This window comes from Seriola aureovittata, chromosome 7 (genome assembly GCF_021018895.1).
Source record: "Seriola aureovittata isolate HTS-2021-v1 ecotype China chromosome 7, ASM2101889v1, whole genome shotgun sequence".
NCBI classification, from domain to species: Eukaryota; Metazoa; Chordata; class Actinopteri; order Carangiformes; family Carangidae; genus Seriola; species Seriola aureovittata.
This window is the reverse complement of record NC_079370.1, coordinates 2,959,221-2,985,194: the sequence shown is the minus strand read 5'-3', so window position 1 is coordinate 2,985,194 and position 25,974 is coordinate 2,959,221. Positions and strand designations below refer to the sequence as shown.

General features: G+C 41.6%; 1 protein-coding gene across 2 annotated transcripts; it reads right to left on the bottom strand.

Annotated features, from left to right (window-relative positions):
- Positions 1 to 971: 971 nt before the first annotated feature.
- smarcc1a (SWI/SNF related, matrix associated, actin dependent regulator of chromatin, subfamily c, member 1a) lies at positions 972 to 25,358 on the bottom strand. 2 transcript variants are annotated; one of them, XM_056380814.1, is made up of 28 exons: positions 25,135 to 25,358; positions 23,135 to 23,254; positions 22,887 to 22,972; positions 22,416 to 22,497; positions 21,977 to 22,069; positions 21,766 to 21,835; positions 21,528 to 21,597; positions 21,069 to 21,144; positions 20,335 to 20,460; positions 19,095 to 19,213; positions 18,476 to 18,606; positions 17,028 to 17,087; positions 16,866 to 16,903; positions 15,851 to 15,972; positions 15,561 to 15,632; positions 15,222 to 15,335; positions 14,899 to 15,052; positions 14,541 to 14,648; positions 14,188 to 14,247; positions 13,541 to 13,799; positions 12,886 to 13,047; positions 11,464 to 11,519; positions 9,666 to 9,819; positions 9,135 to 9,313; positions 8,845 to 8,979; positions 6,600 to 6,963; positions 6,081 to 6,206; positions 972 to 4,992 (listed from the first exon to the last, which is right to left on the bottom strand). In XM_056380814.1, exons 1-28 carry the CDS (start codon positions 25,318 to 25,320, stop codon positions 4,901 to 4,903), a joined length of 3,414 nt encoding a protein of 1,137 aa, XP_056236789.1. In that variant the 5' UTR covers positions 25,321 to 25,358; the 3' UTR covers positions 972 to 4,900. The 2 variants fall into 2 exon arrangements, with proteins under 2 accessions (XP_056236789.1, XP_056236790.1); XM_056380815.1 differs by having other exon boundaries at positions 19,095 to 19,189.
- Positions 25,359 to 25,974: the final 616 nt, after the last annotated feature.

Genomic DNA, 25,974 nt, shown 5'->3' with positions numbered 1-25,974 from the left:
GTCCAATATGAAAAGACAAATAATATTATGTGGAAATCATTTATATCTCCACAATATAAAGGATCCAGGAAGGATAAAAGAAATCCGAGTAGACGTCACCATTTTCCAAGTAAGAAGGGGAAACACACATTTCCACAATAGCTGGTTAAGCCTGTGATGTCACTAAAATGTGTGATTTACAGATGCTTTGTGGCAGCGTCCCTAATCCCAACACAAAGGCAACACACAAACACATAATCCAGTTTCTCCTGCAGTTTGTCAAAAACAATGGAAAACAGTGACAGTGTAAACCCTTCATCCATCTGTTAACTTCACTGTTTTTAGTTTTACGGTGCTTTACTTGTTAAATACGTTGTTCCTCTCTCGGAAATCACTTTAAAGTGTTTATTTGGTATTTGTTAACGGGTAGTTTACTCAGGTGACCTTTTTCTAATAGTGCAGGTGTTTTCTTTTAAATTACCCTTTAAAACTGTGTCTTATTAGTTTTATGCCTGATGGAACATTTTGACACTTCTTTAAGAGCGTTGTTGTTGTTGTTGCTGTTGCTTTGTTGTGGTGTAAAATATCAGAGCACGTTAAAGTTATTGATTCCAAAGTAAATGATTGTTCCCCCCTAGAAGGTATCTCATGTTTATTTATATTTCTCACCTAAACACAGTGTGTGTATCGCTGAGGTCAAACAAACCCGTTAAATGCTTTTGCTTCCACACTAATGCTAATAAATGTGTTTATCAATAAGTATCAACATGAAAAAATAAAAAACTGTGAGATTATTGTCGACCATATCACACGGCTGTTTGTGAGAGTGAAGCAAAAACAGTAAAAAGAAACGGAGGGAAACCAGAGGCCAGTATAACAGGTTCTCCGCTGCGCTGGTTTCTCTCACGGAGAAACGTGAACGTGCCGAGATTCAGGTTCATAAAAGAAGTGGGGAGGAAAATGTGCCTATCCAAAAAAACCGAGACATCAGGCTCATACAAAACACAGTTTATTCGACAGTGTCTAGGTCCAAGTACCAACAGACCCCATACAAAATAAAAAAAAAAAAAAAAAAGAAAAAAAAAAAGGAAAAACAAATGCTACAAACTTCCAAATAACATAACTTCCATCTACACAAAACTTCTTCTTAAAAATACATTACCATGAACACAAAAAAGTATCGATTAAAGATATATATGTAAGGGGATTCCCGTCATATTTAAGTGATATTACATAACAAAGCCTGGTAAGATGTTGCATGTGGGACAGGAGGGCGCGGTGAATGAGAGTGAGAGTCAACGACCGTACGTGTGTTGGTGTGTTTTTCTTTCTTCTGACAGACGGAGAGATGAGGGGCGACAGTCGGTGACGCAGCAGTCATGTGGGCGGGAAGGAAAAAAAAAAAGAAAAGAAAAGAGGAGACGAAAAGAAAGGAACGAGAGGTAGCGAAGGGGTGCGCAGAGAGGTAGCAGATAGCGAGAGGAAGATTTCTAGAAGAAGAGGTAGCTAGCGGATGAACGAGGAAGAGGTAGCAGAGATACTAACAGTGCTAGCGAAGGGTGCGGAGGCAGGAGTGGTTTGGGTTCAGACTTCACATCAAAACAACCTCATTTGCGGTTTTTATTAAACTGTGTGTCGACTGTGGAAAAGGTGCAAGACGATGTTACTTTAGTATCAAGAAGAAATAATCTTTTTATTGTCAGAATAGTTTCTCTATTTGGCGTCAACGTGCATCTTAAACTAAATCAACGGTAAATGTATGAAGCTAATTCAAGTCACATGTTGGAGGGAACTGAGTTACAAATATAAAAAGCAATGTTTGTGTTTTTAATATATATATTTATGTAGAGCTGAAAACATTAACCGCTTAGTTGGCAAAACAATCATGTCACCGGGTCCTTTAGTGGCTGTTCTGGAGCTTTCGACTGCATCGCTCAGTCTTCCTCAGCAGTTTTATCTGGAGCTGCATCTGCTAAGAAAGACTGTGTCACTTGATCAAAAGCTCCAGAACAGCTACTAAATGGACCCTGAGGCGAGATTATTAAGCCTCGACTGTTTTTTCGGGGGTCAAGAATGAACCGTCAAGCTCATTAATCGATTAGTCGACAGAAAATCTAAATGATCAATTATTTACCAGGTAAAAATCCCAAATATCTGCTGGTTCCATCTTTGAATCTCAGGATTTGCTGCTTCTCTTTGTTTTAAAACCGTTTGTTGAACAAAATTAAAGTTTTCAAGACGTTACTTTGGATTCCTGGAAATTAAGACGAGACGACATTTAATTGGCTAAACAATTCTTAGGCTGACGACGACCAACCAACGATTGTTTCATTATACATGAATCTTTCTTGATCAATCATGGAATATCTTGAAACGGTGAAAAGTGGCTGTTACAGCCCAAGATGACATCTTCAAATATCTCGTTTTGTCAGACCAACAGTCCGAAACACACAAGACATTGACTTCGCTATTTCATAAGACAAAGAAAACCAGCAAACATTCACATTTGAGACGTTAGAACCAGAGACTGATCGGCATCTTTCCCCCAAGAAACGACTAAAAGTCATAATTACTAAAATAGTTCCAGATTAACTTTCTAAATCGATTTACTAATTTCAGCTCAGTGGTTGTTTCCCTTGTTTGCGTACGTTTTTATTTACTTCAACATCACAGGACGAAGGACTAAACTGTGAAATCATAATTGCTTCTCGTTGGTAGCCCAGTATTTTTCAGTGTACAGACCACAAACAGGTTGATACACAGGAATGAGGATATTGCTAAGTTTTACGTGGCTAAAAAGCAAAAGACGTCAGTGCGTGGAGAGGCGTGTGTGAGGTGGGGTTAGCGAGGTAGGCAGCACTAGGCGTTAGGAGAAATTTGAGCAGAGGCGTAGGGGTGGGGTGGGGTGGGGGGGGGTTTATTCGCTACAGTATCAGCACCTAAAAACATCTACAAGCCCACCGCGCTGAGGAAGAGCGTCGTTCGTGTTCCGATGTTTCAGTCGAGCCGCATCACAGCGTCTCCCTCTCTGTAAAGGCTGTGTGAAGGTCAGCAGGAGATTATATGTATGTGTGTGTTTAAATGTGAGTGTGTGTGTGTGTGTGTGGTTGTCCAGTGCTTTGTGGCAGGGTCTGGCCAAGTCGGTGTGTGCACGCAGCCTCCAGTGTGAGCCTCAGCTTAGCTTACGTTTCTCTGTGTGTGTGTGTGTGTGTGTGTGTTACAGTGTTGTGGTCAGTGTGACAGAAGGTGTGAATGATGGTGTGTTTATCTGTCTGACCTTCCTCTGACGCTTTAACCGAGACCCGTGAACGCTCATGTCATCAGATCTGAGACTTCTGCATTAATGCTTTTAACGTATTAAAGCTCCAGTCGATCCTGCTGTCAGAAATACTCACTGGAGCACAAGACGTATATTAATCCTCGTCTGAAAATAGTCCCAACAACATGCACCATTTCTTACCGACTGAATGATGTTTGCCAAAAGTTCAGTTCTCAGCTGACTTCAGGAAATGATTTAGCTTTTTTTTAAACGATGAAATTACATTTATGAGCCGTTTCTAAAGATTTAAAAATATAGAATAAAGCCAGGCTTATGCTTTGAATTCATTAAGACAAAAAAAAAAAAGCCAGTTTCTGTCAACAATTAGACAAAACCTGATGCACTTTGGAAGATCGTCTTCAGACAATCAAACAGTCAAACTATTTAAACCCATTTCACAACGTGAACCCTCGTCCTTTAAATCAAAGATGGCAGCCAGTTGAGTAAGTAGCAGTTTTTGCAGATGCCATCTTTGTTCGGCTGAAGCAGTTGAGACAGAGATGAATTATATTAGAAAACGACTTTTAGTTCTCATTTTTTCTATCCACAAGCCAGAAAAGTCCTCAACCGACATCAACGTGTCGAGTTTCGCTTGTTTGTCCAATTTGTAACTTTTTTTTTTTTTTTTGATCTTCAAGATCATCACATTTCTGTACCTCAACTTAATCATTAATAACTTACATGAGATACAAAACGTGGTCAGAGGAGGCGGACGAGTCAACCACCATCAAACACACCTCTATCTTCAGCACACACACATTCACAGACAAAGACACACACACACACACGCAAAGAACTACAGTGTATCGTTTAGAGAGGAACGAGAGGTAGATACTCCACAAGACAAGAGCGAGGGCAGGCTAAGTCCCCCCCCCTTCTGTGTGTGTGTGTGTGTGTGTGTGTGTGTGTTTTATTTATATTATTTTCTGAATCAGCTGCGTTTGTGTGTTACAGCTCAGGTTGCTCAGAGCGCACACACACACGCACACACACGCACACACACACCCCCCTGCACATCTAACTGGCCGTCTGGTCTCACTAGCTCCCCCTAGTGTTTGGCTTGGAGAAAGAGGTACCAGACAAGAAGAGGTGTGTGTGTGTGTGTGTGTGTGTGTGTGTGTGTGTGTTTAAGAGAGACGGGTGGGGGTTACAGTGTCATTTAAAACAGCATTAGAAAGAGAAAAGGTTGAGACAGACTGAGGTTTTTTCTATCTGTTCTGTCTCTTTGTTTTGTTTTCTGTACAGTCTCATTCTCTCCAGCCTCCATGTGGCCCAACAGAGCAGAAAACAGTGTTTATTACTACACGACCCTTGCCGCTGTGCCCTGAGAGGAAGTCTGGATGTGTGTGTGTGAAAAATTGGGTTACCCTTGCCACTGAACCCTGAGTGTGTGCGAGTGTGTGTTTGTGTGTGTGTCCTGTGATGAAGTTTATGGTCGTTTTGACTGTTGAGGACAAAATATCGAGCCAGTAGCAAAGGCCATCAAAGAGGGGGCCGAGATTCAAAGACAGAGTTAGTTTTGTGTGTGTGTGCGCGCTTTTGTTTGTGTTTGTTTGTGTGTGTGTGTGTGTCTGCGCGAGTGTGTGTGTGTGTGTGTAGGTCTTAGTTGTCAGCCACTCGTCCACTCGGGGGCGCTGCAGGACCCACAGGAGCTACAGGCATGGCCTCAGGCTGTGCAGGTGCTGGACCAGGGTCTGAAGAGAGAGAGAGAGAGAGAGAGAGATGCTGGTTTTAGAGCGAGATAGAAGCAGGTGATGGAGTAAAGGTGACTCTGTGGAGACTTGACGGTGCGTCCCACCCTGGGGCCGTCCCAAAGGGCAGCCAGGCAAACATAAAGGGTCATGAAATGTTTAACAAGACAGCAAAGAAGGCAAAGAGTTTCTGCTACAATAAATAATGTTTACGTTTTCAGACTCATGTAATCTTTGCATTTCAACATCTAGTATTACCTGTTGGAATATTAAAATGTAATAATCTGTACTATGAAAGTGAAGCTTCAACTTCAGCCATAAAACTGGGGCCAAATATTTTTGTTCTGGGACCGGATCCAGCTCGGAGGTCACTATTTTTCTCAAATACACTCACGAGTCAAGTTCAAAGACACGGAGTAGATGTTATAGAGAGAGAAAGCCCTTATTCAATATTTGTAATCTCATTGCTGAAGACAAATAGAGAGCAACTAACACCCATTCAATGTTCTCTAATCCGTCTGCCTCGCTGTCAAAATATCAACATAAAAGTGCTGGAAAACCTCTACTAATGTTAATCCAATAATATAAAACTGGAAAGCTTTGATGTCAAATAGGTTCATCTGCCAAAAGACAATTTATAGAAGAAGATGTTGGCAAATCTTTATTATATTGAAAACAATGTGTTTATGCGGCTGTCTGATCTGATTTTAGTTATTGTTTGGCTGCAGACTCGACAACACTGGAGAAATCAAAGCGATCTACATGCCTGGTGTGTGATGTGATGCTAATAAGCAGCAATGGCCCAAACATTTAGCTGCAGCTGACATTCAAAGTAAATACCAGCTGTCAGCTCCTGGGTCAATGTAATATTTGGATTCCCAGAAACCTTTTCTTTTCTTTTTTTTTTTCCTCTCAGGTTGTTTGTGGTGTAAACACTGGATTCTAGAAACATCCCCACAGTTTAAATTTAAGTTTTGGTGAATTAAAATGGTTTAAAAGACACCAAAAACAGATCACCACGAGCTTAAACACAGAGACAAACACAGCTCAAACACGATGAGACATGGTGGCAGAAGGTGGACTGTACTCACACATGCCGTTGGGAGCTCCGGGGTGGCGTGGGGGCATCATGGGAGGCATGCCGCCAGGAGGGGGGCCGGCAGAGGGCGGGCCGGGCATCATACGTCCAGGAATCGGCTGGCTGGGTCCCATCGGTCCTGCAGAGCAGAAATTACAGAAGGAACAAATCAGACGTGTGGAGATTTGTTTGGCGGAGAGGATGAGCTGGAGCTGTTCAGTCTGAATCATTTTAATGGGGAAGTGGCAGAGTTTCAACAATAGCAAGGAGACTTATTTCAAACTAGAGGGATGTTTCTAACTGTGGCGTTAACCTTTCTTTACACAAATAAAATTAGAACTCAACCAATTTATAAGTTCAAGTGCAATTAAGTTGGAAATGAATGAACAAATTATCACCCAGTACTTATATTTAAGTGTATTTATATGTCCATAATTTTTCACATATAACTTTATTTGTTTTAATAGATGGCTGGTCTTCCATCTCTTTGCTTCATCCCTCCCTCCACACTTTCTCTGTGTTCATCTCTCACCTGTCTGTCCTGGGTGGTGAGGCGCCATGGGGTGGTGACCCATTGGGGGGTAGCCGGGGTGCATGGCAGCGCCGGGTGGTGGCCCTCCGTGGTGGGGAGGAGGTGCTCCGTGGTGTGGGGTTGGTCCTCCGTGGTGGGGTGGGGGTCCTCCTGGGTGCATGCCTGGTTGAGGGGGCCCAGAGTGGGGTCCAGATCCAGGGGCCTGTCCCTGTCCTTGGGCCTGGGCAGCCGCAGCAGCGGCGGCGGCGGCAGCGGCAGCAGCCTGCTGCTCCATCTGCTGCCTCGCCTTCATCTCGGCGTATTTGAGCTGCTCCATGTGGAACGCCTGACGCTCGGTGAGCAGCTGCTGCCGCTGAAGCTCCAACTGCAGAGAGACGGAGGGATGATGATAAACACCAAGAACAACTGGCAGGAAATCATCATCGACTGGTGGATGAGCGCCTGAACAGTGGTTAATCAAGTACGGTCGGACGCCAAACTGAAATTTAAACCAACCCCATTTCATCCTTTGAAAGTTAGTATTAAAGAACATGGGGGATGTTTAATAAAGTTTTCCTCATCCCATTTATCTTCTATGATTATATTAACACTTATTTTTCTTTGGCTCTTTAAACAGCGATTCTTACAAGATATAATACGACACAAAATTGTTTCAAATGGGGATGTGTGGTTTGATTTATTTGCAACGATGAACATTTAATGTCAATTTTTTTTATGCGCAATAAAAACATGTATGCGTGTTGTATTTTAAATGAGAAGCTCTGGTGTTCCCTTCAGCTGCAGCACTCAACAAGACCCTGTGAGACTGAATAATTTACACTCAGTTGGCAGTTGATTAGCAACACCTAGTTAAAACTAATGCAGTCCAAAACAAAAGTCCTGCAATAAATCCTACCATCATAAAGGTTATAATGTCAGTTTTTACTGAAGCTGATTTAGAGAGTTGTTGATTCAACTGTACGATAATTTGACTGCCTGTCTAATCCACAGACCTCACTGCCAACAGTTTCCATTGTCTTGTATTAGGGCGGCAGCAGAAGGTTGAGAGGTGGAGCTCTCGAATCTTACAAGACGAAAAGGTGTTCACGTTTCTTTCAGAGCTCTATGACAATATTCTTCAGGAGGACGAGAGCGCAGCAGGTTTGTACACTTCAGTGGCTGCATGCATGTCTGCAGAAGAGAGAGCATGTACAGCCTGTGTAAAACTGTCTTGTGTCTCTTTGTTGTTCTGTGTGGAGCTTTGGTTTTGTTTTCTGTGTTTTACAGCCTATGGCAGCAGCAGAGGTTTGGTTTCTCTCCAGTCTTCAGAAAGCTTATGTAAACCAGAGTCCTTTTCATGCACTATTTACAGCTGTGAAACTGGGCTACGCTCCCGATGCCTCCACTGCGAAAACACAGTTTTACACTCTCAGTCGCGTCTCCGGGGATTGTCCAGGGGCAGGACACGCACACACACAGCTGAGGGCTTTTCATTTGCCCTGTGGAGGCAGGTAACAGTTTCACTTGCCTACAACCGCTATGCTCTGGAAAATGTTTTATTTGCAATTCAGTCCCCTCATAAAGAAGTAATTCTGTGTCTCCTCTTCAGTCTCTGTGGAGCGTTTGGATCAAGTGGGAAACAACTTGTTCACTGGCCAACACTGGCCAATGAATTCCAAATATTTACTGACCACTTACTCCAATTTAACCACCACAGAAGTAGGACTGTGTGGCAGAGTCCTGCTGACTCCAAAAACCTGTACTTTAATTCACTACTTTCCTTTTCATCCATATTGTTCTGTTGTTGAGAGGAAGCACAATTTACAGCATCTTCCTCAATCTGTAACTGCATTGTGATTTCCAACCGCCATCTTTATTTTGATAAATGTGCTCCTAAAATGATCATTGACAGACAGTGAGGATATAGAATATAGGACACCGTCGTGAGTGTTTCATAATAACAATAATAACATCATATTTGACCATCAGAATGACACTGAATCTGTGTTGGTTGGGAATGTGTTACGTTCAGACTTTCATATATTTTTACACTTTAGAGTGTGGGTGTGATTTCAAACTGCAGGATGAGCTGAAGTTAACACACCACCTTCATTATTAATAACCACAGCTGAGAGCCCTTACTGAGTGCGTGCAATAATTAATACAGTGCCATCTTTCCTAGCTGTCCAGGGCTATTGCTGGCTGAAAACATCTACTCTTAATCTCAAGTTCGACATTCAGAGATCACCGCGTCTCTTTGACTTACGGCCTCTTTCTCTCGGTCCATGATGGTTTCGAGCTCCTCGAAGTGCCTCAGCTTGATCTCCAGCTTCTTCATCTGGGTCTCCACCAGCAGAGCGACCAGCGACTTGATCTTCCTCTCCTCCACGGCTGCCAGATGCTGAAAAGAAAGAAACAGGGAGACAGAGAGTGAGAGTTTTAGTACAACAACACTGTGGGAAAATATTCTAAATACCAACCTGAGTGAACTTTGAACCCCAGCAAACACACACTTCAGCAAGTCTGATTTTCCAGTCAGCTCTGCTGCAGTCTCACCTTGGCTTTTGTGGCAGCAGATGCCAGAGCAGCTGCGGCTGCCGTGGCGATATTTCCCTCTCCAATGTCATGCTCCAGCTTCTTCCTCTTGTCCTCGCCCTCCTCTGTAGCTGCCTTCTCCTCCTTATCCTTCTCCTGCTCTGAGGATGATGTCTCCATCGCTTCCTCCTTCTCCTTGTCTGATAGTGACAGAGACAGAGATTTAAGGACTGTAGAGAGTTTCCTGAATATCTTTGTCAAATTTTGAGGTAAACTGAATCTCTTTGGGTTGTTGTTTGTTGATCGGAGATAAACAATTTGATGACATCATCTTGACTTAAGGAAATTGTGATTTTGACAACTTCCTGACATTTTTTGGACCAAAGAAATAACTGAATAATCAAGCAAATAACTGGCAGGTTACGCAACAATAAAAATAATAGTTAAAAGATTTAATTTGGAGCTAATTACTAATGAAATGTTTTCGTTTCAAGCTGAGGAACTTGAAGTGTGTGAGACATTTTCTTAGATCTCGTCATGACTCTGTGTTACCTGCTGGAGACGTCTTTGCCTCCGCTGCTTCCTCCGTCTCCTCCTCACGCTCCGATGTCTCCGCTCCCTCCTTCTTCACCTTTTCTGTTGCCTCGGTCTTGTCACTCTTTTCTGCAGACTCACTGGGCTTCTCTGCCTCGTCCTTCAACTCCGCCTGAAGGATTAAGACACAGGCAAACAACAATTAATGGACAATGTCACCAGAAGTAAAGACAAAGCCCTATGTTACAAGTCTGCATGAGATCTGACTTTAGATTGGACGTACGATTGAGTGTTGCAAAATGCTTAAAGAGGAAAATAAAAGAACAGGTTGTAGCCTTTGTAAAACATAACTAAGAAAATAAAAAAGGTGGGAAAAATTTGACAAGTGACAAACAAACAACTGCAAAACAAACAGGTAAAAGCGGCTGCTCAGCGGTTAAATGCTGTGATGGCTCAGGGCACGTGGAATAGATCCTATCATGACCCTACTTAACTTTTGGGGACAATCACTGTGATTTGGACAAAGTGTCTGACATTGGTTAATGGATGCTAATGAGGAAGCCATTAACCACTGAGCCGGCCCAGCCGAGTGGGGACAATGTGAACGCTTCAAAGTGCCATTAAATTCTCCCGCCGGGCCTTTCCAAACCACGAGACAAGGACCAAATGTAGACGAGTGGAAAAATTAACTAAACACTAAGTGGGAGAGAAAACGAGTGTTGAAAAAATACTGAAGTCAATATTAATGAAATGGTTCGAAAAATTTGTATTTTTTATTTTTCTTTTTTTTAACTACAACAAGCTGCCAAACTTAATATTTAATAAACTAAAATAAATGTTTCTAACTGTTGGTCCACTCAGAGATTTGGTTGTTTCACAGAATAGGAACAAATAACTTCACAGACATTTCTAAAGTTATTTCACAATTATATTTTAAGTGAGATTATTTTCCTAATATTGTCAAAACAATTACTCATGAGACTTAGTCTTGATATTTTGAGGGATCAAATCTTCACACTTTTTTTTTTTTTTTAGCTGCATTCAGGTTTTCATGTGACATTTAATGCTTCAGTTCGAACCCATACTTCCATATTCAGTTTATAATAAAACAATAAATAATAAATAATCTGTATTTTTCATATTTGTAAGCAAATCCCGTGAAAAGACATATTGTCTGTTCAGCCCGGCTCCTCTGCGCCTTAGAGCTCCACTGTAAAAAACACACCTTGTGCTCGGCGCTTGCTCATGGTGGCTCTCTGTAAATACAGTCTACAGTCTAGACCTGCTCTATATGAACAGTCACTGGACATCTGTGAGCCACACTGTTGAGCTAGGAGACATGTTCCTTCATTACCATGAACACACATACAGCAGTTTGTTTTGACTCAGTCCCACATACACAGTTGTGTATTAATCCGCCACTGAAAATAGCGCCCGACAACTGTACAGTGTTACTCCTGTTTGAGTAAGGTTTGCTAAAACTGACAGTTGTTTGAGGAACTTTTAAATTTAATGTATTTGTGACCTGTTGTAAAAGACTTGTGTCTTAAGTAGGAATCCCTGGGCTTGGGGCTGAGTGCCACAGACAAGGTAGGAAAGTCGTAAAGTGTTTTTTTGGCGGACTTATGTAGACATAAGTCTCTACATGCAATTTGTTGTTGACAAAGAGAGAAATATAATTTATTCCCAGTCTTGTACTTTTCATTTGCAGAGGTTTTTTTTAATAATTTTTTAAAATATATTATACCATTCATTCCCAAATTAAAACAGGATGTCCACGTCCTGCAGGACACATGGGAACATAGAAGAGTCTTACCTTATCGGCCTGCTGGGAGTCTGTGTCAGTGTCCATCTTTTCTGGCTCTGTGGTTTCTGCAAGTGACAGTGTGACGAAGAATTAGCTTCAGGACATAGAAATAAAGTAATTAAGATGATCTCAGATTTATGTGTTGTAGCCTAATTTTTCATTGCAACCAATTCTCCCTCATTAATTCTTTATGCTGTCAAAATCACAAGAACAGCAAGAGACAAGGTGAGATTGCGTACATGAATGTATAATCACACAGATTACGCAACAAATTCAATACACTTGTGACACATCCATAACAGAGACATGTCGCCCTGTTTGATATAAATGCATAAAATATACATAAATAAATAAATAAAATGCATTTGTTGATTCTCTGAGTGAAACACTATCAAACACAAGCGTTTGAGGGAAGTACGTCCAGAGAGGAAATTAAGGTCAAAAGCATTTTAAGTGAACAGGCCCACAGGGATGGGTGTGAAGTGTGCACAAGATTTGCACACACTCACGAAATGACCACACACACACGCACATGACCAGCTGAATACATGTGTATGGTTGAGTGTTAAACCATGTCATGAGTGCACTTGAGCGTGTGTTAAAGGTTTGAATATTGATTGTGTGAGTACTTCGGCCCGGGCGAGGCACTGGGAGCATTAAAGCTTATCGATTGCAACATTGGCTCTAGAGGGCATTCATTCAGGTATAATAAACGATTGCTATTATGTGTGTGTGTGTGTGTGTGTGTGTGTGTGTGTGTGTGTGGGAGAGGAAGAAGTCAAAGAAACACAGAGACAGAGAAATATTTCGAGAAAGCACAGAGCGAAATAGAGAGAGACACATGAGCACATGGTAGAGTGCGATGACCCAGTTTTCTGCTCTCCCTCCTCTCGCTCTCCTGCCCCATCTGCCACCGATGTTTTAATCCACTGGTTACCACGGCAGTATGCTCTCTCACACACACAGTCACACACACACCAATATTTCTGTACTGCTCACCCCCCTGCTGGTCAAAAACTACGTGTTGTCTTCAAATGTCAAGACAGATTGATCACCACTGACTCATATTCAGGTGATAATTAGAGGAAAATAAAAGGAGGTGATGACACTGTCTATACCTCCCGTGGTCTCCACACATATACACACACACACGCACACAAACACACACACCAATAATCTGCCATCAATGTTGCCTCTCTCTGCCCAAAAGCTTGCTGGTGCTACTGCTACCATGTGCTGCCCTCCGGTGGCTGCATTACATAACTTGCATTACAAGTTCTAAGCCTACAACTACACTTCCTAGAAAACATTATTTTTTAAGTTTAACACAATTTAACACTTTCTTTTATTGGCTATTGGTTTTTCCAGGCTGGTCGGAAGATCTTAACCAGTGACTTCAGCTCCTGTCTACGCCTCGTCACGCTCACTCACCAGTCTTTTCCGGCTCCTCGGGGGCGGTGCCAGCGATGCCACTGCTCTCCAGGCCGAAGGCGGGGTCCACCTTCCCTGTGCTCCGAGCCGCCTCCTGCACCTTCTTCACATGAGCCTCCACCAGCTCAGCCGGCACCTCCTCACGCACACGGGAAAACTCCTCTGTAGACAGAGATGTATACATTTACAACTCAAAACAACTAAAATATGTCATAACAGACAAACTGGACAATACTAGAATGGGTGCATTACTGAATCATTTTTTCTCATGACCATTTCCTCAAGTAGTTTATAGTTTTTACACTTATAGCCTTTAATGGTTTTTAGTTGAGTGACAACAATGTTTTTTTCATTTATCTCCCATCTATCGTGTCTCTATCTGTTGATCTGAGTGACAAATTACTGCATGCAATTGCACTTGCAGAGATAAAGTTATACTGAATTCACTTGTAGGATTAAAAAATATATATATATTACAGGTACAGTCATATTTGTGATCACCAAATAAAAATATTTACATCTAAAAATAAATGTAATAAAGGATATTTATTGTAAAAATTATCATATTATCATAGGAAAAATCTATTCGCAGAATTCATTAACCGATTTCAAAGATGTGAAGCTGCAGTTTCAGCTTCCTCCCCTCGGTTCTCACCTAGAGCTGCCTTGGCAGCAGCAGACGCCACCCTGGGGTCGACCACAGAGGCCAGGAAGGCTACTGTGCTCATGACGGGGTTTCCAGACTGGCTGAAGGGTATGGGCTGGTAGGCCAGAGGGCCCAGAGAGGCCTCATTGTTCTCCAGGTACGGATCCTCGATGGGCAGCCGCAGGAAGTGCAGGATACACTCGTCCTGGGTGCGTGAACCGACATGCTCCGACACTTTGTTCCAGTCGTCTTTGTACATCTCCAGGGCCTGGAAGAAGGAGAAGGGTGTGAGTGCACAAGTCTAACGATCGGAAAAGCAGCTGAGGAGCCGGAGGACAGAGGTACAGACTGAAGGGTTGTAAGATGGAGTGAGAGAGGAGGAAGGTTACAATACTGTGGAAGGGAAGTCATTCAAAAGTGGGAGAGAAAGTAAGTCAGCTTTCAGAAAGGAAGGAAAGATTTATAAAAAACCAGGAGGGAGGACACAAGATGGACATACAGGAGGAATGAGGGGGACAAGTGGGGATGAGAGAGGGCAAAGACAGCAAGGAAAGGAAAGAGGAAACAAGGTGACAGGCAGAGGATGGGGAGATAAAGAGAGATGGAGGAAGACACTTTTTCAACAGGTTCCTTCTCTTTTGTCCTGTGGGACTCACCTCTAGCAGCAGTAGAGTCTCCTGCTCGGTCCATTCCCTGGTGGAGGTGACTGGTTTACCCTGTAGGGAACCAAAACCAAATTATCACATAAACATTGGTAATGAGGCAAAAAGAAAGTTTATTAACTGTATCGCATGTGGAATAGGAAAGAGGGTCAATTTTTGCCCCGAAAAAAGGTAAAAATGTTCAAATTCAGCTTTTCTAAGGATATTTTACATGTTACTACTTTTGTTTTGCCATTTTTCCATTATTACCTCCTGAGAAATACTAAGAAATCATCTGACCCGAGGATCGCACAATATTAACTGTTGAAAACATATTCAGGATGTTGAGTGGGTCGTGCGCTGCTGACCTTTAGGGTTTTCTTGTAGAGGTCGGTGCGAAGGCCAAAGTTTTGCAGGTCGATGGCTTTGTCTTTGTCTTTGCCTGCAAAGTTGGGCATTTGCTGTGGAGGAGGAATCTAGAGGGAGGAAACACAGCGCATGAATCAATACTGTTCACACTGCATTGTTCACTGTATGTAAAGATGTTGTGTTTCCTATTTTTTTGAGAATGAAGATAATGCGCTGGGTTGAACCAGGTTATACACATTTATATTGCTCAGCTGTAAAATCTTGTCTTATTGTTTTATAAACGACTAAAGTTTTCAAAATCTACGTGGGACCGTTTTCCTCACTCAATCAGGTTCAAGTTATTCAAGTTATCCTTACCGGCGGGGGTCGGTGGTTCAAGGGCATGAGGCCGGAAGGTGTGTCAGCCAGCACCGTGAAGTGGGGTGTAGGTGGGGGGCCCATGGGCAGCGGGCGACTCTCGGAGTCGACCTGGTAGTTCACCAGACCCCACTGCTCCAAGAACGCATGAACCCTAGAGACAGACGGCAACGGCAGTTAATATGGTTTTACTTTCTTTTGAGCATTTTCTGCAGTATTTATCTATTCCATTTCACCGTGCCAGGCCGTTCTGAGGATAGAAAGTGACAGATCACAGACCCATCCAAGCCTGAGACTGCAAATGCTCATGGGACCCGTCTCACCTCATGATGGCGCAGACATCCCCAGTCAGGTTCCTGCGGCAGGAGGTGGAGGTGAGATACTCCTGAGGGTTTAGCCGGTACGTGTCGATCATGAAGTTGCGGTAGGCCAGGTATCTGTTGAGAGGTCGAGAAGAACCACAAAGAGATAAGCACGACAGGCAAAGATATCACTTCGGTTCTGCAGCAACGCGTCATACAAAAATTACATAATGTAAATAAATTACACCAGACATGTTTCACATATTATGTGAAACGTGTCTGGTGGTTTAATCTAATTTCTATCTGTGTGTGTTTGTGTATATATACCGTATATATATATATATAAATATAAAAACTCACATCTCTGGAGTTTTGGACTTGTTCTTTCCATTGAAGAACTCAGGCAAGGCTCTTCTCTCTATCTCATGGATGCTGCCAAGAAAGGACAGAAAATTCAAATGGAAATCAGGTAGGTAGGAAATGATTTTAAATGAAAGTAAAAATACCACACTAACATTCCTCTTTAATTAGGGATTAACAACGCCTCTTGTTGTCTCCATTGTAGCACATGGTATTTGTGCCAGAGGCCTAACATTCTCATTACTATCTCACAAGAGAAAACAAAAAGCAAAATTTTTCCTAGCTCTAACCAGTTGTAGTCGAACCAGGCGGCGTAGCTGGGGATGATGATGTGGTGAGTCTGCTCGGTCACGTTGTCCTCACTAGCGTCCATCAGCCGGTTGATTTCAGCTTTGCCTTGCTCCTCATCGTCCTGCAGAAAGAGACAGAGTCAGACAGGTCGGCGTGATTAAGAGTGCTGCTGTGTGAGCACGATTGAGAGACATTAAAAGGTAGTTAATTATGAACTTTAAAGTTTCATGGCTCTGTTAAATGGAAATACATGTGAAGGTGCTTTGATTTCTTTTCCAAGTTCTTTAAAGCTTCTCTGCATCAAGAAAGACTCAGCCTGGAAGGAAACTCAGATGGTCTTGGGGCAGTATGTAATTTAGGAACAAGAGTCCACTTCCTTCACTACATTAATATTACCCAAAGGCAAAATTCCTTTCCACCTTTTTTTAAAATCAGCCAGAGAAAGTAAAAATCAACCATATTAAAAAAAAAAAAACTTAATTTTCAAACACTTTTTCTAGAATTTCTAAAGAACTGTTCCCCTGGTCCATTTTTGCCACTTTTCCAAGATATGTGTGTGTGTGTGTGTTTGTTTGTTTGTTTGTTTGTTTGTGTGTGTGTGTGTGTGTGAGTGAGAGAGAGAATGAACAAACCAGGGGAGATTTCAGAAGAACAATTAGCCCAAAAAAAAAATAATTTTCTTTTTTCTCATGCTTAGTCATTTCTAACATTTGCCGGTTTTACCTTGTTTAGTTAATTGGAAAGTGTCAGGTGACTTGAATATAGTTTCTCCCAAAAGACATCGCTCCTATGTAATAGTATACAATAGATCGTGTTTATATTCTAGACCTGAGAAATGGTTGCACCAACCTTTGGATCTTTTGATTGACAGCATCACACTGGGCTCTCATAACTTGTGAGTATCTATTTGACCAATGTCATAGACTGAACGATGATTATATTCAAAATCTTTTTCCCCCTCCCTCTCATTCACACACCCCTACAGTATTTGGTCTGAGTCATCAGTCGTCTTACCTTTCCACCAGACAGCACAGAGTCATCCTCCATGTCATCTGGAGGGAGTAAAAACAGATTTCAATTGAAATGCATCACACTGCAATACGGCTGATTTTATTTGAAATGATGTAATTCATACACAACTAAACTACACAGATAAACTCTGTCACAGATACATACCCAAGTCGGCCACATTCCCTCCTTTCACTGGAGTATTTTCACTGTCTTTCTTTGAACTTGCTGTGTGTGGAGGAGAAGAGAAAAAGATACTTAGGGGTAAAAAGAATGAAAATTCAAAGAGGGTTAAATTCAGCCGTGGGGCTTGGAGGCATTAACCAGCACCTCTTTGCAAAAGAGGACACTAAAATAGATTGAGTGAGAGCGAGTGAGTGTGTCTGTTGGAATGAAAAGGGAGGAGATTTTTGTAAAAGTGGGACATCGCAGATGGGACTTGGTCTACAGACAGCATCTTTGGTAAGGATTGTGTGTTTGGTTTTACAGGGAGGAGGGAGAATACAGATCAGGCTCAATTCATATCTGGTTGTTTAAAAACACATCCTCAGGCTGATTTCCTACTTTTGTTACTGGAACACGGTGTGTGCGTGTCTTGAGATTTTTTCTTATCATTCTTATTACCCAGTGCACAATAACCACACAGGGAATCAGAGAGAAGCCACCACAGACCTCAGACTTAAAGATTATTAAATGATCTGTTACAGATTAGCGACACAGCACTCAATGAAAACATCTCAAATTAATGCAGATGATTAAACACCAAAGCTGACCGATCAATATCCACACTTGGATGGAAAAATAGGATAGGATTCATGAAACAGAACTGTATTCTCACACGTTGGTAAATGAAGAGGATGAAGAAAAGTATTTTTCATTCTTTGATGTGCAACTTGAGATGGAAACTGACTCACAATTTTAATGTCTTAGTTTTTTTGCCTGATGACGAACTCGCTGCATATTGACGATTATCTGAGAATTACATTATGAGGTTCCACCTATCACCATACAAGCTGTACTGAACTGGCACACGGCTACGTGAAAGAAAACGATCAGATGAACGAATCAAACCCAGAGTCATTTGTGAGCTTTACATTCCTTCACTAATGTTTGCAAGCTTTGAATTTCAGAAGTGAAAACTTGGATCCTAAAAATGTCTTCTAAAGTATAAATAAAGGTCGAATGTACGATTTAAAAAAAAAAATGTATTTCAGATCTTGCCAAGCGACGATGATCAGCGTCCACTAATGTATCTGGTAATATTTTGGTCTGGTTTGGTTTTTCTGCCTTGAGTTTCAACAGTGACACACTAAAGAAGATTTTCTGCCAAAACAGAAACACAACAAGCTCAAGTGGAACAGGTAATCTTACATTTATGGGGAACACAATCCAGCTACAAATCCTACATGGTAGCTCACTTCACTTTAAAAGCAAAGACGGTGGGAATGTACTGATGCAATGTTTCAATCAAGTTTGCCTGAAGACTTTCAGACCAGAACAATACGGTTAATAGCAAAGCTCTTGACTGACATTTTCATCTAAACTTCTGCCTCAACATGCTCATTCATTCTGATCATGTATTAAATCGAAGTACGAGTTCCACACTCAGCACATACCGTTCTTGGACATGCTTCCCTCCTCCATGCTGGCACCAGCTGATGAGTCGTCCATGTCCTTGGTCATGTCCTCCTCTGTGTCCTCCTCTTCGCCTCTGTGGCCCCGTCGCTTCCAGTGAGGCCCAGGGTTCCTGACACCAAAGAGTGAACTAAGTTATAAGTCACGTCCCCCCACAGCCCGTATCCGCCATCCTTCTGCTGGAAATACTATAGCACCAAATGTCTACGAATGTGCAACTGAAAAATAGTCCAGCATGTGTAACGTTTCCTACCCCGGATGTTTTAGGAAACTGCTGAGCCTCTTTTAAAAATAAAGCTATATACTCTTTATGATTAAAGTCTTCATTAGGAGCCAATAAGCTTGGGACTGAGTGCCACAGACAGGACAAGGAAGTGAGAAATTAGTAATAGATGGACTAACACACTTATTTCTTTGCCAAATAAGATTTGTTGACAAAAAGAAAACTATAGAGTAACATCAGCCTTATCATTTAAAGATTAGTTTGGAAATCTCCAAGCTCACTTACACAAATTTGTAGCATTTATTTAATCTTTCTTTCATTTTCCAACTTAAAGTCTTTGCTCTGCCCCTTGCAATAAAAAGAAATGGCCTCCTTACCCCTTCTTTCCTCCCTTCTTGCGGGACTCGACGGGAGTGCTGGGCGGCGAGGGCGAGCGCCTCCTCTTCTTTCCAGCGGAGTTGGCCTTGCGCTCCTTGCGATCGGGTGTACGGGAAGACTGATCAGACAAACCCCGTGCAGCGCATGGAGCGAGGGATGGAGGATGAGAGAAAGAGCCGCAGAATGAGAGGATGGAACGGTTGCACACACAAGGAGGGGAAGCGCTGGGAGAACGACGGCAGGGAGGGGGGGATGCCGTGGCGGTGGAGGAGACGATCAGGGTTCCTGTATACTGTCCTCTTTCACACAAACCTTCACTTCTGGGTTTGTGCATTGTGGTGAAATATTTAAATTTTCTTTAGCAGACAAACTTTTGTAATATTAGTTTAGTTACTATAGTTTCTGGTTGTTCATTCATTTCTTAGGCTGCTGTGCACCAGAAGAAAGTAACAAATCACCTGTGAATCAAGCAGGTTTCTGATTTGCTGCCTATTTTGATAGTATTAAATTAAGTGGGAGCAATGAAACATCTGCATGCCCAGTTGGCTTATTGTTAGCAGAAACCATGTGGGCAGTTCATGAGGTATCAGAAAATTTATCAAGACAAAATGGTTTAATTTTCCAAAATAAAACAAAATGTCTTCGCTCTCAATGAATTCTTCAAATGGCCACGTGAAGTAACCTGTGGCTAATAAATCTCCTGTAAGCTACTAACACACTATCTCATTTTTTAAATCCTGGTAAATTATTTTCCAAACATGGACAGAAACCCTGAAATACATTAGAAGGAGACAAAGAGAGAGGAAAGGCTTGGAAAGGATGGGCAACAAACAGATAGAGGCAAGACGGAGACGAAGGAGGAGGAGGACGACGACAACAACAACAAGCCCAGTCCAGACTAGAGGGCATAGTCACATGCAACAAAGCACAAATCTGCAGCAAATACACTCATACTCACGCATTCACACTCATTTGGTCACTCAAAGAATTTCCATCCACAACTTTCCATACAACACTGGGTCCATGAGCTGTTATAACAAGTTTAGCGTTGGGACTCAATCGGGAAATGTTTTTTGAGTCTGGTTTCAAATTGTACTGACGCACTAGTGCTGACAAGTCTACTTTCAGACCCTGAATTGTCTGGGGCTGAAATCTTCTCAAGACAAGAAAAGAACAACTTTAGAAATGCTGTCAAACAAACAAACACACACACTCACACTCACACAACACAATACCAACCTCCTCCTCCTTGGGGAAGATCCTCTGGCGGAAGCTGACAGGCTTCTTGTTCTCGTCTACCTCGTAGTCTTCTTCATTCATCCACTCATTGAAGGCATCTGTGTCTAAAACCCACTTGGCGTGGACCTGATGGGGAGAGGGAATGACACAGAGGTTGTTCACGACGATTGAGTCTCAGTGTGAGGCTTGTTTATCATTCGCAGTTTATCCCACAGGAATCTAATCATCCCTTTACACTGCTGCCCTGATTCTTCTTCATCATTTCCCAGTGGAACTGATTCACTGTTGAAAGATAAAAACCTGAGGAGGAGTAGTGAAGTATTTTTGTGACGATAACACAAAATATTAAAAGTCATTTTACTTTTCTTTTACCTTCTTCTGATCAGTTTTGTTTGTATATGACAGCATAAACAACAGCCATGCTCAATAAATGCATTGAATTTGCTATACAAAAATGCACGTCTGCACTCTTTCCCTGATAATAAAAATGTACACACTTTATGAATTATAATTTACTGAGTCAGTGGAGGTGGTAAACCTCTGCTATAACAAGACTATGTACAACACTGCAACAGCCATAACTACCATATCCTGTGTGTCTGTTTAGAGCTAAAAGCCACTAAAAAATGTAAATAAAAAAAATGGATGGCTTGACTTGACACTAACTGCTAATGTATTCATTTTCAATGCTAAATACCATTTTAAAGCTTCAGTTCAGCTCTGCTTGTGCTCACCTTCCAGGGTCTGTCAGTGCTTGGAGGATCCTCCACATCACCGTCCACCTCGCTGACTGATACCCAGGTATCATAGCTGACGGAACGAAATACAGCCACTCAGTGATCGATATATCAATGAAATAACACGCGGTATAAACCTAGCTAAATCATCTCAAGGAGCCCCAGATTGCAAACGGCCACTGAACCTGATTTAAACAGTTTGTCTCGATTACCCCTCACCTGAGAGGGTTCTTGTTATTTGGTAGGAAAGGATATTATTATTTCAGCTTAAATATCAATTACTTCTTAATATTAAAATTGACGATTTCATAGAAATGATTTTACAAACATAAAATATGATAAAAATGTGTTAATAAAATTCTGTGTTGCAAAAGCAAGTAATATATACAAAGACTGTTAGAAAACACTGGGAGAAATCCAGGTAAAAGCTAAGGAAAAAGCAGATAAAAGGCTCACCTGTCTGGGTAGAGACCCCAGTGCACCAGCACTTGCTTATCTTTCCTCATAACAGGACGAAGCCACTCCTCTGCAACACACACAAACCAATGCTGACATATGCACACACACACGCTAACCAACAGGCTTTAAGAAACACTGAGTATTACATTAAAAAAATGATGGAAAGGAACTTTTCACTAAATATTATGTGATGAGAGGAGACTTGACTTATAAATTACAGATAACACGACCCTACCTTCCTCTTGTTGGGATGGTGAAGGGTAAATGTGGTGGGTGGCCTTTGACTTGTCATCAGTGATGGAACCCTGCGGGGGACAGAGGGGAAAAAATAATAACAAACAACTAAAGAGAGAGATACAACAGAGTTTGCCATTAGAAACATCTCCTCTCTACTTGACTGAGAAATCTCTTCATTGGATAGTTTGCTGTATCATGTTGGAGCTCACCTGGTGCCTTTTGATGATGTCTTTGAGCTTACTGGCCTGTTTCTGCTCGATATCCGATGACAGGAAGACAGTGGGTCGAGTCAAGCAGTTATTCTGGAGGGACAGGAACGTTACAACAGAATCAGAAACAGTATTTTAATATAATTACACCACTGGTACATAATGCAGATCAGATCAAAAAGACTTCAAAACATCAGATTTATGTTGGTTAGCTCAAACTGTAATTTTCTGCCTTTAATAACAGTATCAAATGAAGCCTAGTTGAAAGAATACAGATAATTTTGAACATTTTATTGAGGTCTTTCTACAAGCGTATTATAATCAGAACAATAAAATTTGTCCAAATAAATATAAAGAGAAACATCTAGAGACTAAAGCAAACATCTACACTGCTCTGTTTACTAGTCAACAGCTTGTGTGATGACAGTATGGGTCATACCTGGACCAAGTTCTTCTCTACATTTAAGAACATTTCCACGTTCCTGTCCATCCGGGAGGGATTCTGTAGGTCAAATCGACGCCTGGGAGCGGTGGACAGAAAACAGTGAAAGAAACAATGTGATACTGTTGCATTATTCCAGCACCCAAATCAAACTGCAAGTCTAATTTCTATAATCAGTACCTGCCAAAAGCTGTTTGAATGTTCAATTCAGGGTAAATAAAAAGGAATTTGGGGTACCAAGTCCTTACAGGGTTACATCACTTTAACCCCACCAATCAGCATCCAAAGATACAAAGCCATTCACTATTACTAAATCCTCAAGAATATGCATAAATTAAGGACTTCCAAGGAAGCAGATATTATTGTAAGATTTGTATGAGTGAAAACAATGCAGCAGGAAGCATGTGAGGTTGCACGTTGGGGTCAAAAGCAGTTGTATCAGTGGAGGTTAACCACAAGTCAACTCACCAGCCCTGCTCGCTCTTAAACTTGTAGACCGACCCCAAGATATGACAGAGAGCACCTCCTGCCTTGAAATCCAGGAAACATTTGGCCTGATAAAGAAGAGAAAGAAACAGGATATGACATGCATTTAGGGTTTACTAGCTATGGGTTTTGTCGATATCACAAGTGAGAATGTCATTAGCCACAAACGTCACTTAATGAATGTGGTTTTAATGCAAACATGATATGATATGTTTGTGTGTTGTGCTTACAGGTAGCTTGGTAAGAGCAGGATTGTTAACCCTGCGTCCAAATGCGTCCTCCTGGAACTGCAGCAGCTGGACAACCAGACCCGCCAAGGATTTACTGGAGGGGGAGTCATTCTGGACATACTGGAACCAGACCGAGACAAAAGCATTCATTAACTTACACTAGTGAAAACGATAAACACACACACACACACATCTGGAACTGCACAACAGATCACAAACAACACAGTATCACAACTTTAATGTCAGCAATGAAGAGGGGAAAGCCACCTTCAACAGGGACTACAAATAGGCTTGCAGCTAACAATTATTTTCATTAGATTAAGCTGCTGATGATTTCTTTATGCATTTATTGTTTTGTCTGTAAAATGTCAGAAAATATTAAAAATGCCAATTAAAAATTCAAACAGATCAAGGTGACATCTTCAAATGTCTTTGACTGATATCTCCAAAGATAGTTTACTATAAATGAAAAGCATTAATTCCCAACATTTAACAAGCTACAAACACGAAATATTTGACAATTTTGCTGAAAAATGCAATAATACCCTTATCAACATTGTTCCCAATTTATTTTTCATCCACCCACTAATCAGACAATTTATCATTGGAGTTCTAAATGTAGGTAACAGTTATTCACATTTCCAAATAATTTATCAATTACTTAAATTCACCTATGAATTAATCACCTTTTCAAAACAATTTACTTCACTTGACATAACTTTCTGACTGAGGATGCATGATTATTATGTAATGTTGCCATTATTTGGTAAAGGTGCATTTAATTTGAAATGGCCGTTAAAGTGTGTGTTTACATTTGCAACCATGGAAAGGTCATAAGGTCACACAAGGAGCTGAAAGGGATACTGGATGTTGCTTAAGGACACTATGGCAGGGTAGATTCTAGCGGTTAAGGGTCCTTCAATTTTCCAAATCTCATGCAAACATTAACACTGTTCCTGGCCTTGAGTAAATATTCACTCCTCTTATGACAAAAAGCGAGAGTGCTGCACAGAAAGACACAACATAGGAGTCATGTCTTGTTATAACAAGATACAGTGTCAAGGAGACGCGCGTCTTGCCTTAAAACACGCCCAACTTAACTGTACTAGGTACAGTGATTGGATATAAACAAACTCAAGCCAAGCATGTGGGTTAGCAAAGCTGACATGTTTATTCCACAAATGCTACTATGTTAAAAACGTAGCGTCGTCTCCAGAACTGCATCTACAATCCCCCATGTAACTTAATTTAAACCGACTGCTTTCTGTTTTCTTCGATTTAACCCACTCAGGCGTGTCAGCGGGCTTGAATGAAAGCATGAAGCGACCGGGGGACCACTCTTTGTTTGGCTAACTAAGTGGGCGAGTGCAGTCTGCACACAGTCTGATATGCTACCGTGTTGACAAAACTCAACACTGCTTCTTCTTTAACACAGAATAACGATTGCAGAAATGCACACAGTGATCTGATTATTATTTTCTGGCAAGAAGATCATTTGAGCGGGAATAAAAAGGCATGCTAAGTCTTATCTAGCTAACACTGCAAGTTGTTTGAATGCATGGTGTCCCGTGACTAACATTTGGTTAGCTACTCGGTCTTTTGCAGTACTCATGAACTGAGAAATACTGCGAATTTGAGTACAACAGCTGCTGTAGCTGCAACGTCCATCTGCAGCTTTTCTGTAATCATTTCCCTGTGATTGTGTTATTAGTAACGTTACTGAGCGGATGGTTAGCTGGCTAACAGCGAGCTAGCTAAGCGATAAACAGCTCGGCTCAAGTAAAATTACAGTCTGTCTACCTCGTGGAGTGTTTTACACGTTTTTACTAAACGTGTACAAGCTGTTACTCATAACCAAAGTAAACGTTTGCACACATAGATTAATCTTCACCACAATTAGTTTCGTGTGGCTGAAGCTAACGAGGACATCAGCGCCCCATTGTGCCAGCGGGACTCAGGCCTTCATAGAAATCAATGGAGGAGCGGGGCAGCTAGCTTACCTTCTTGTAGTGCTTTCCAATCCAGAGCCGCACCGTCTCCAGTTGGGATATCGTCTCTGAACTTTCCCAGAATTTCGTGGATGGGCCACCGTCCTTTTTACGTCCCACTGCGGTTCCGCCACCGACCTGGCCGGTGGCCGGTCCGCCTGAGCCCGTTCCGCCTGCCGTTGTCGCCGCCGTCGCCATTGTGTGTTTTGTTCACTGCGTTGTCTTTCTCCTCCGCGGCGTCGCTCACCGTGCAAGTTTTCGAATGATATTGCGCAGCCGCAGACGCGTTGACACTTTTCAAGTCTCGCGAGTCTCCATATCAAAGGGATTATGGGGAATGTAGGCTGCTGTAAATTAACACTACTAAAGTATGTTAAATATAACCGTTTTATGCTTTTACACAACACATTCTTGTCTTTTTCGAAAGTGTTAAAAATATAACATGTAAAGTCTCACTTAAAATATTTGCTGACTCCTATGACAACTCCTTTTCTATTGATCTACTCTTGAGTTATTTATCAATAGTTTTTATGTGCTGCTATTTTGTTGTTTGTTTGCTTGGCTGTAAACAGATGATTACGTTTTTTTCCTCTGCCTGTTGCTATCATTAGCAGTGATTGAAAAAACATTAAGTGCTTTAAAAGTAACTGTATAACAGAGTAAAAATAAGAGTAAACGTCCCTCATTTAAAATCTTAGCTAAGTAAAAATAGCCTACAAAAGTATTGACTTGAAGTAGCAAAGTAAAAGAATTCGTTCTGCAGAAAAAATAGCCTAATGTATTATTGGCTAACCTTTACTGATAGCTTACACTAACCTAAGATTCATTGTTATTGAGTTTGCTACATACATA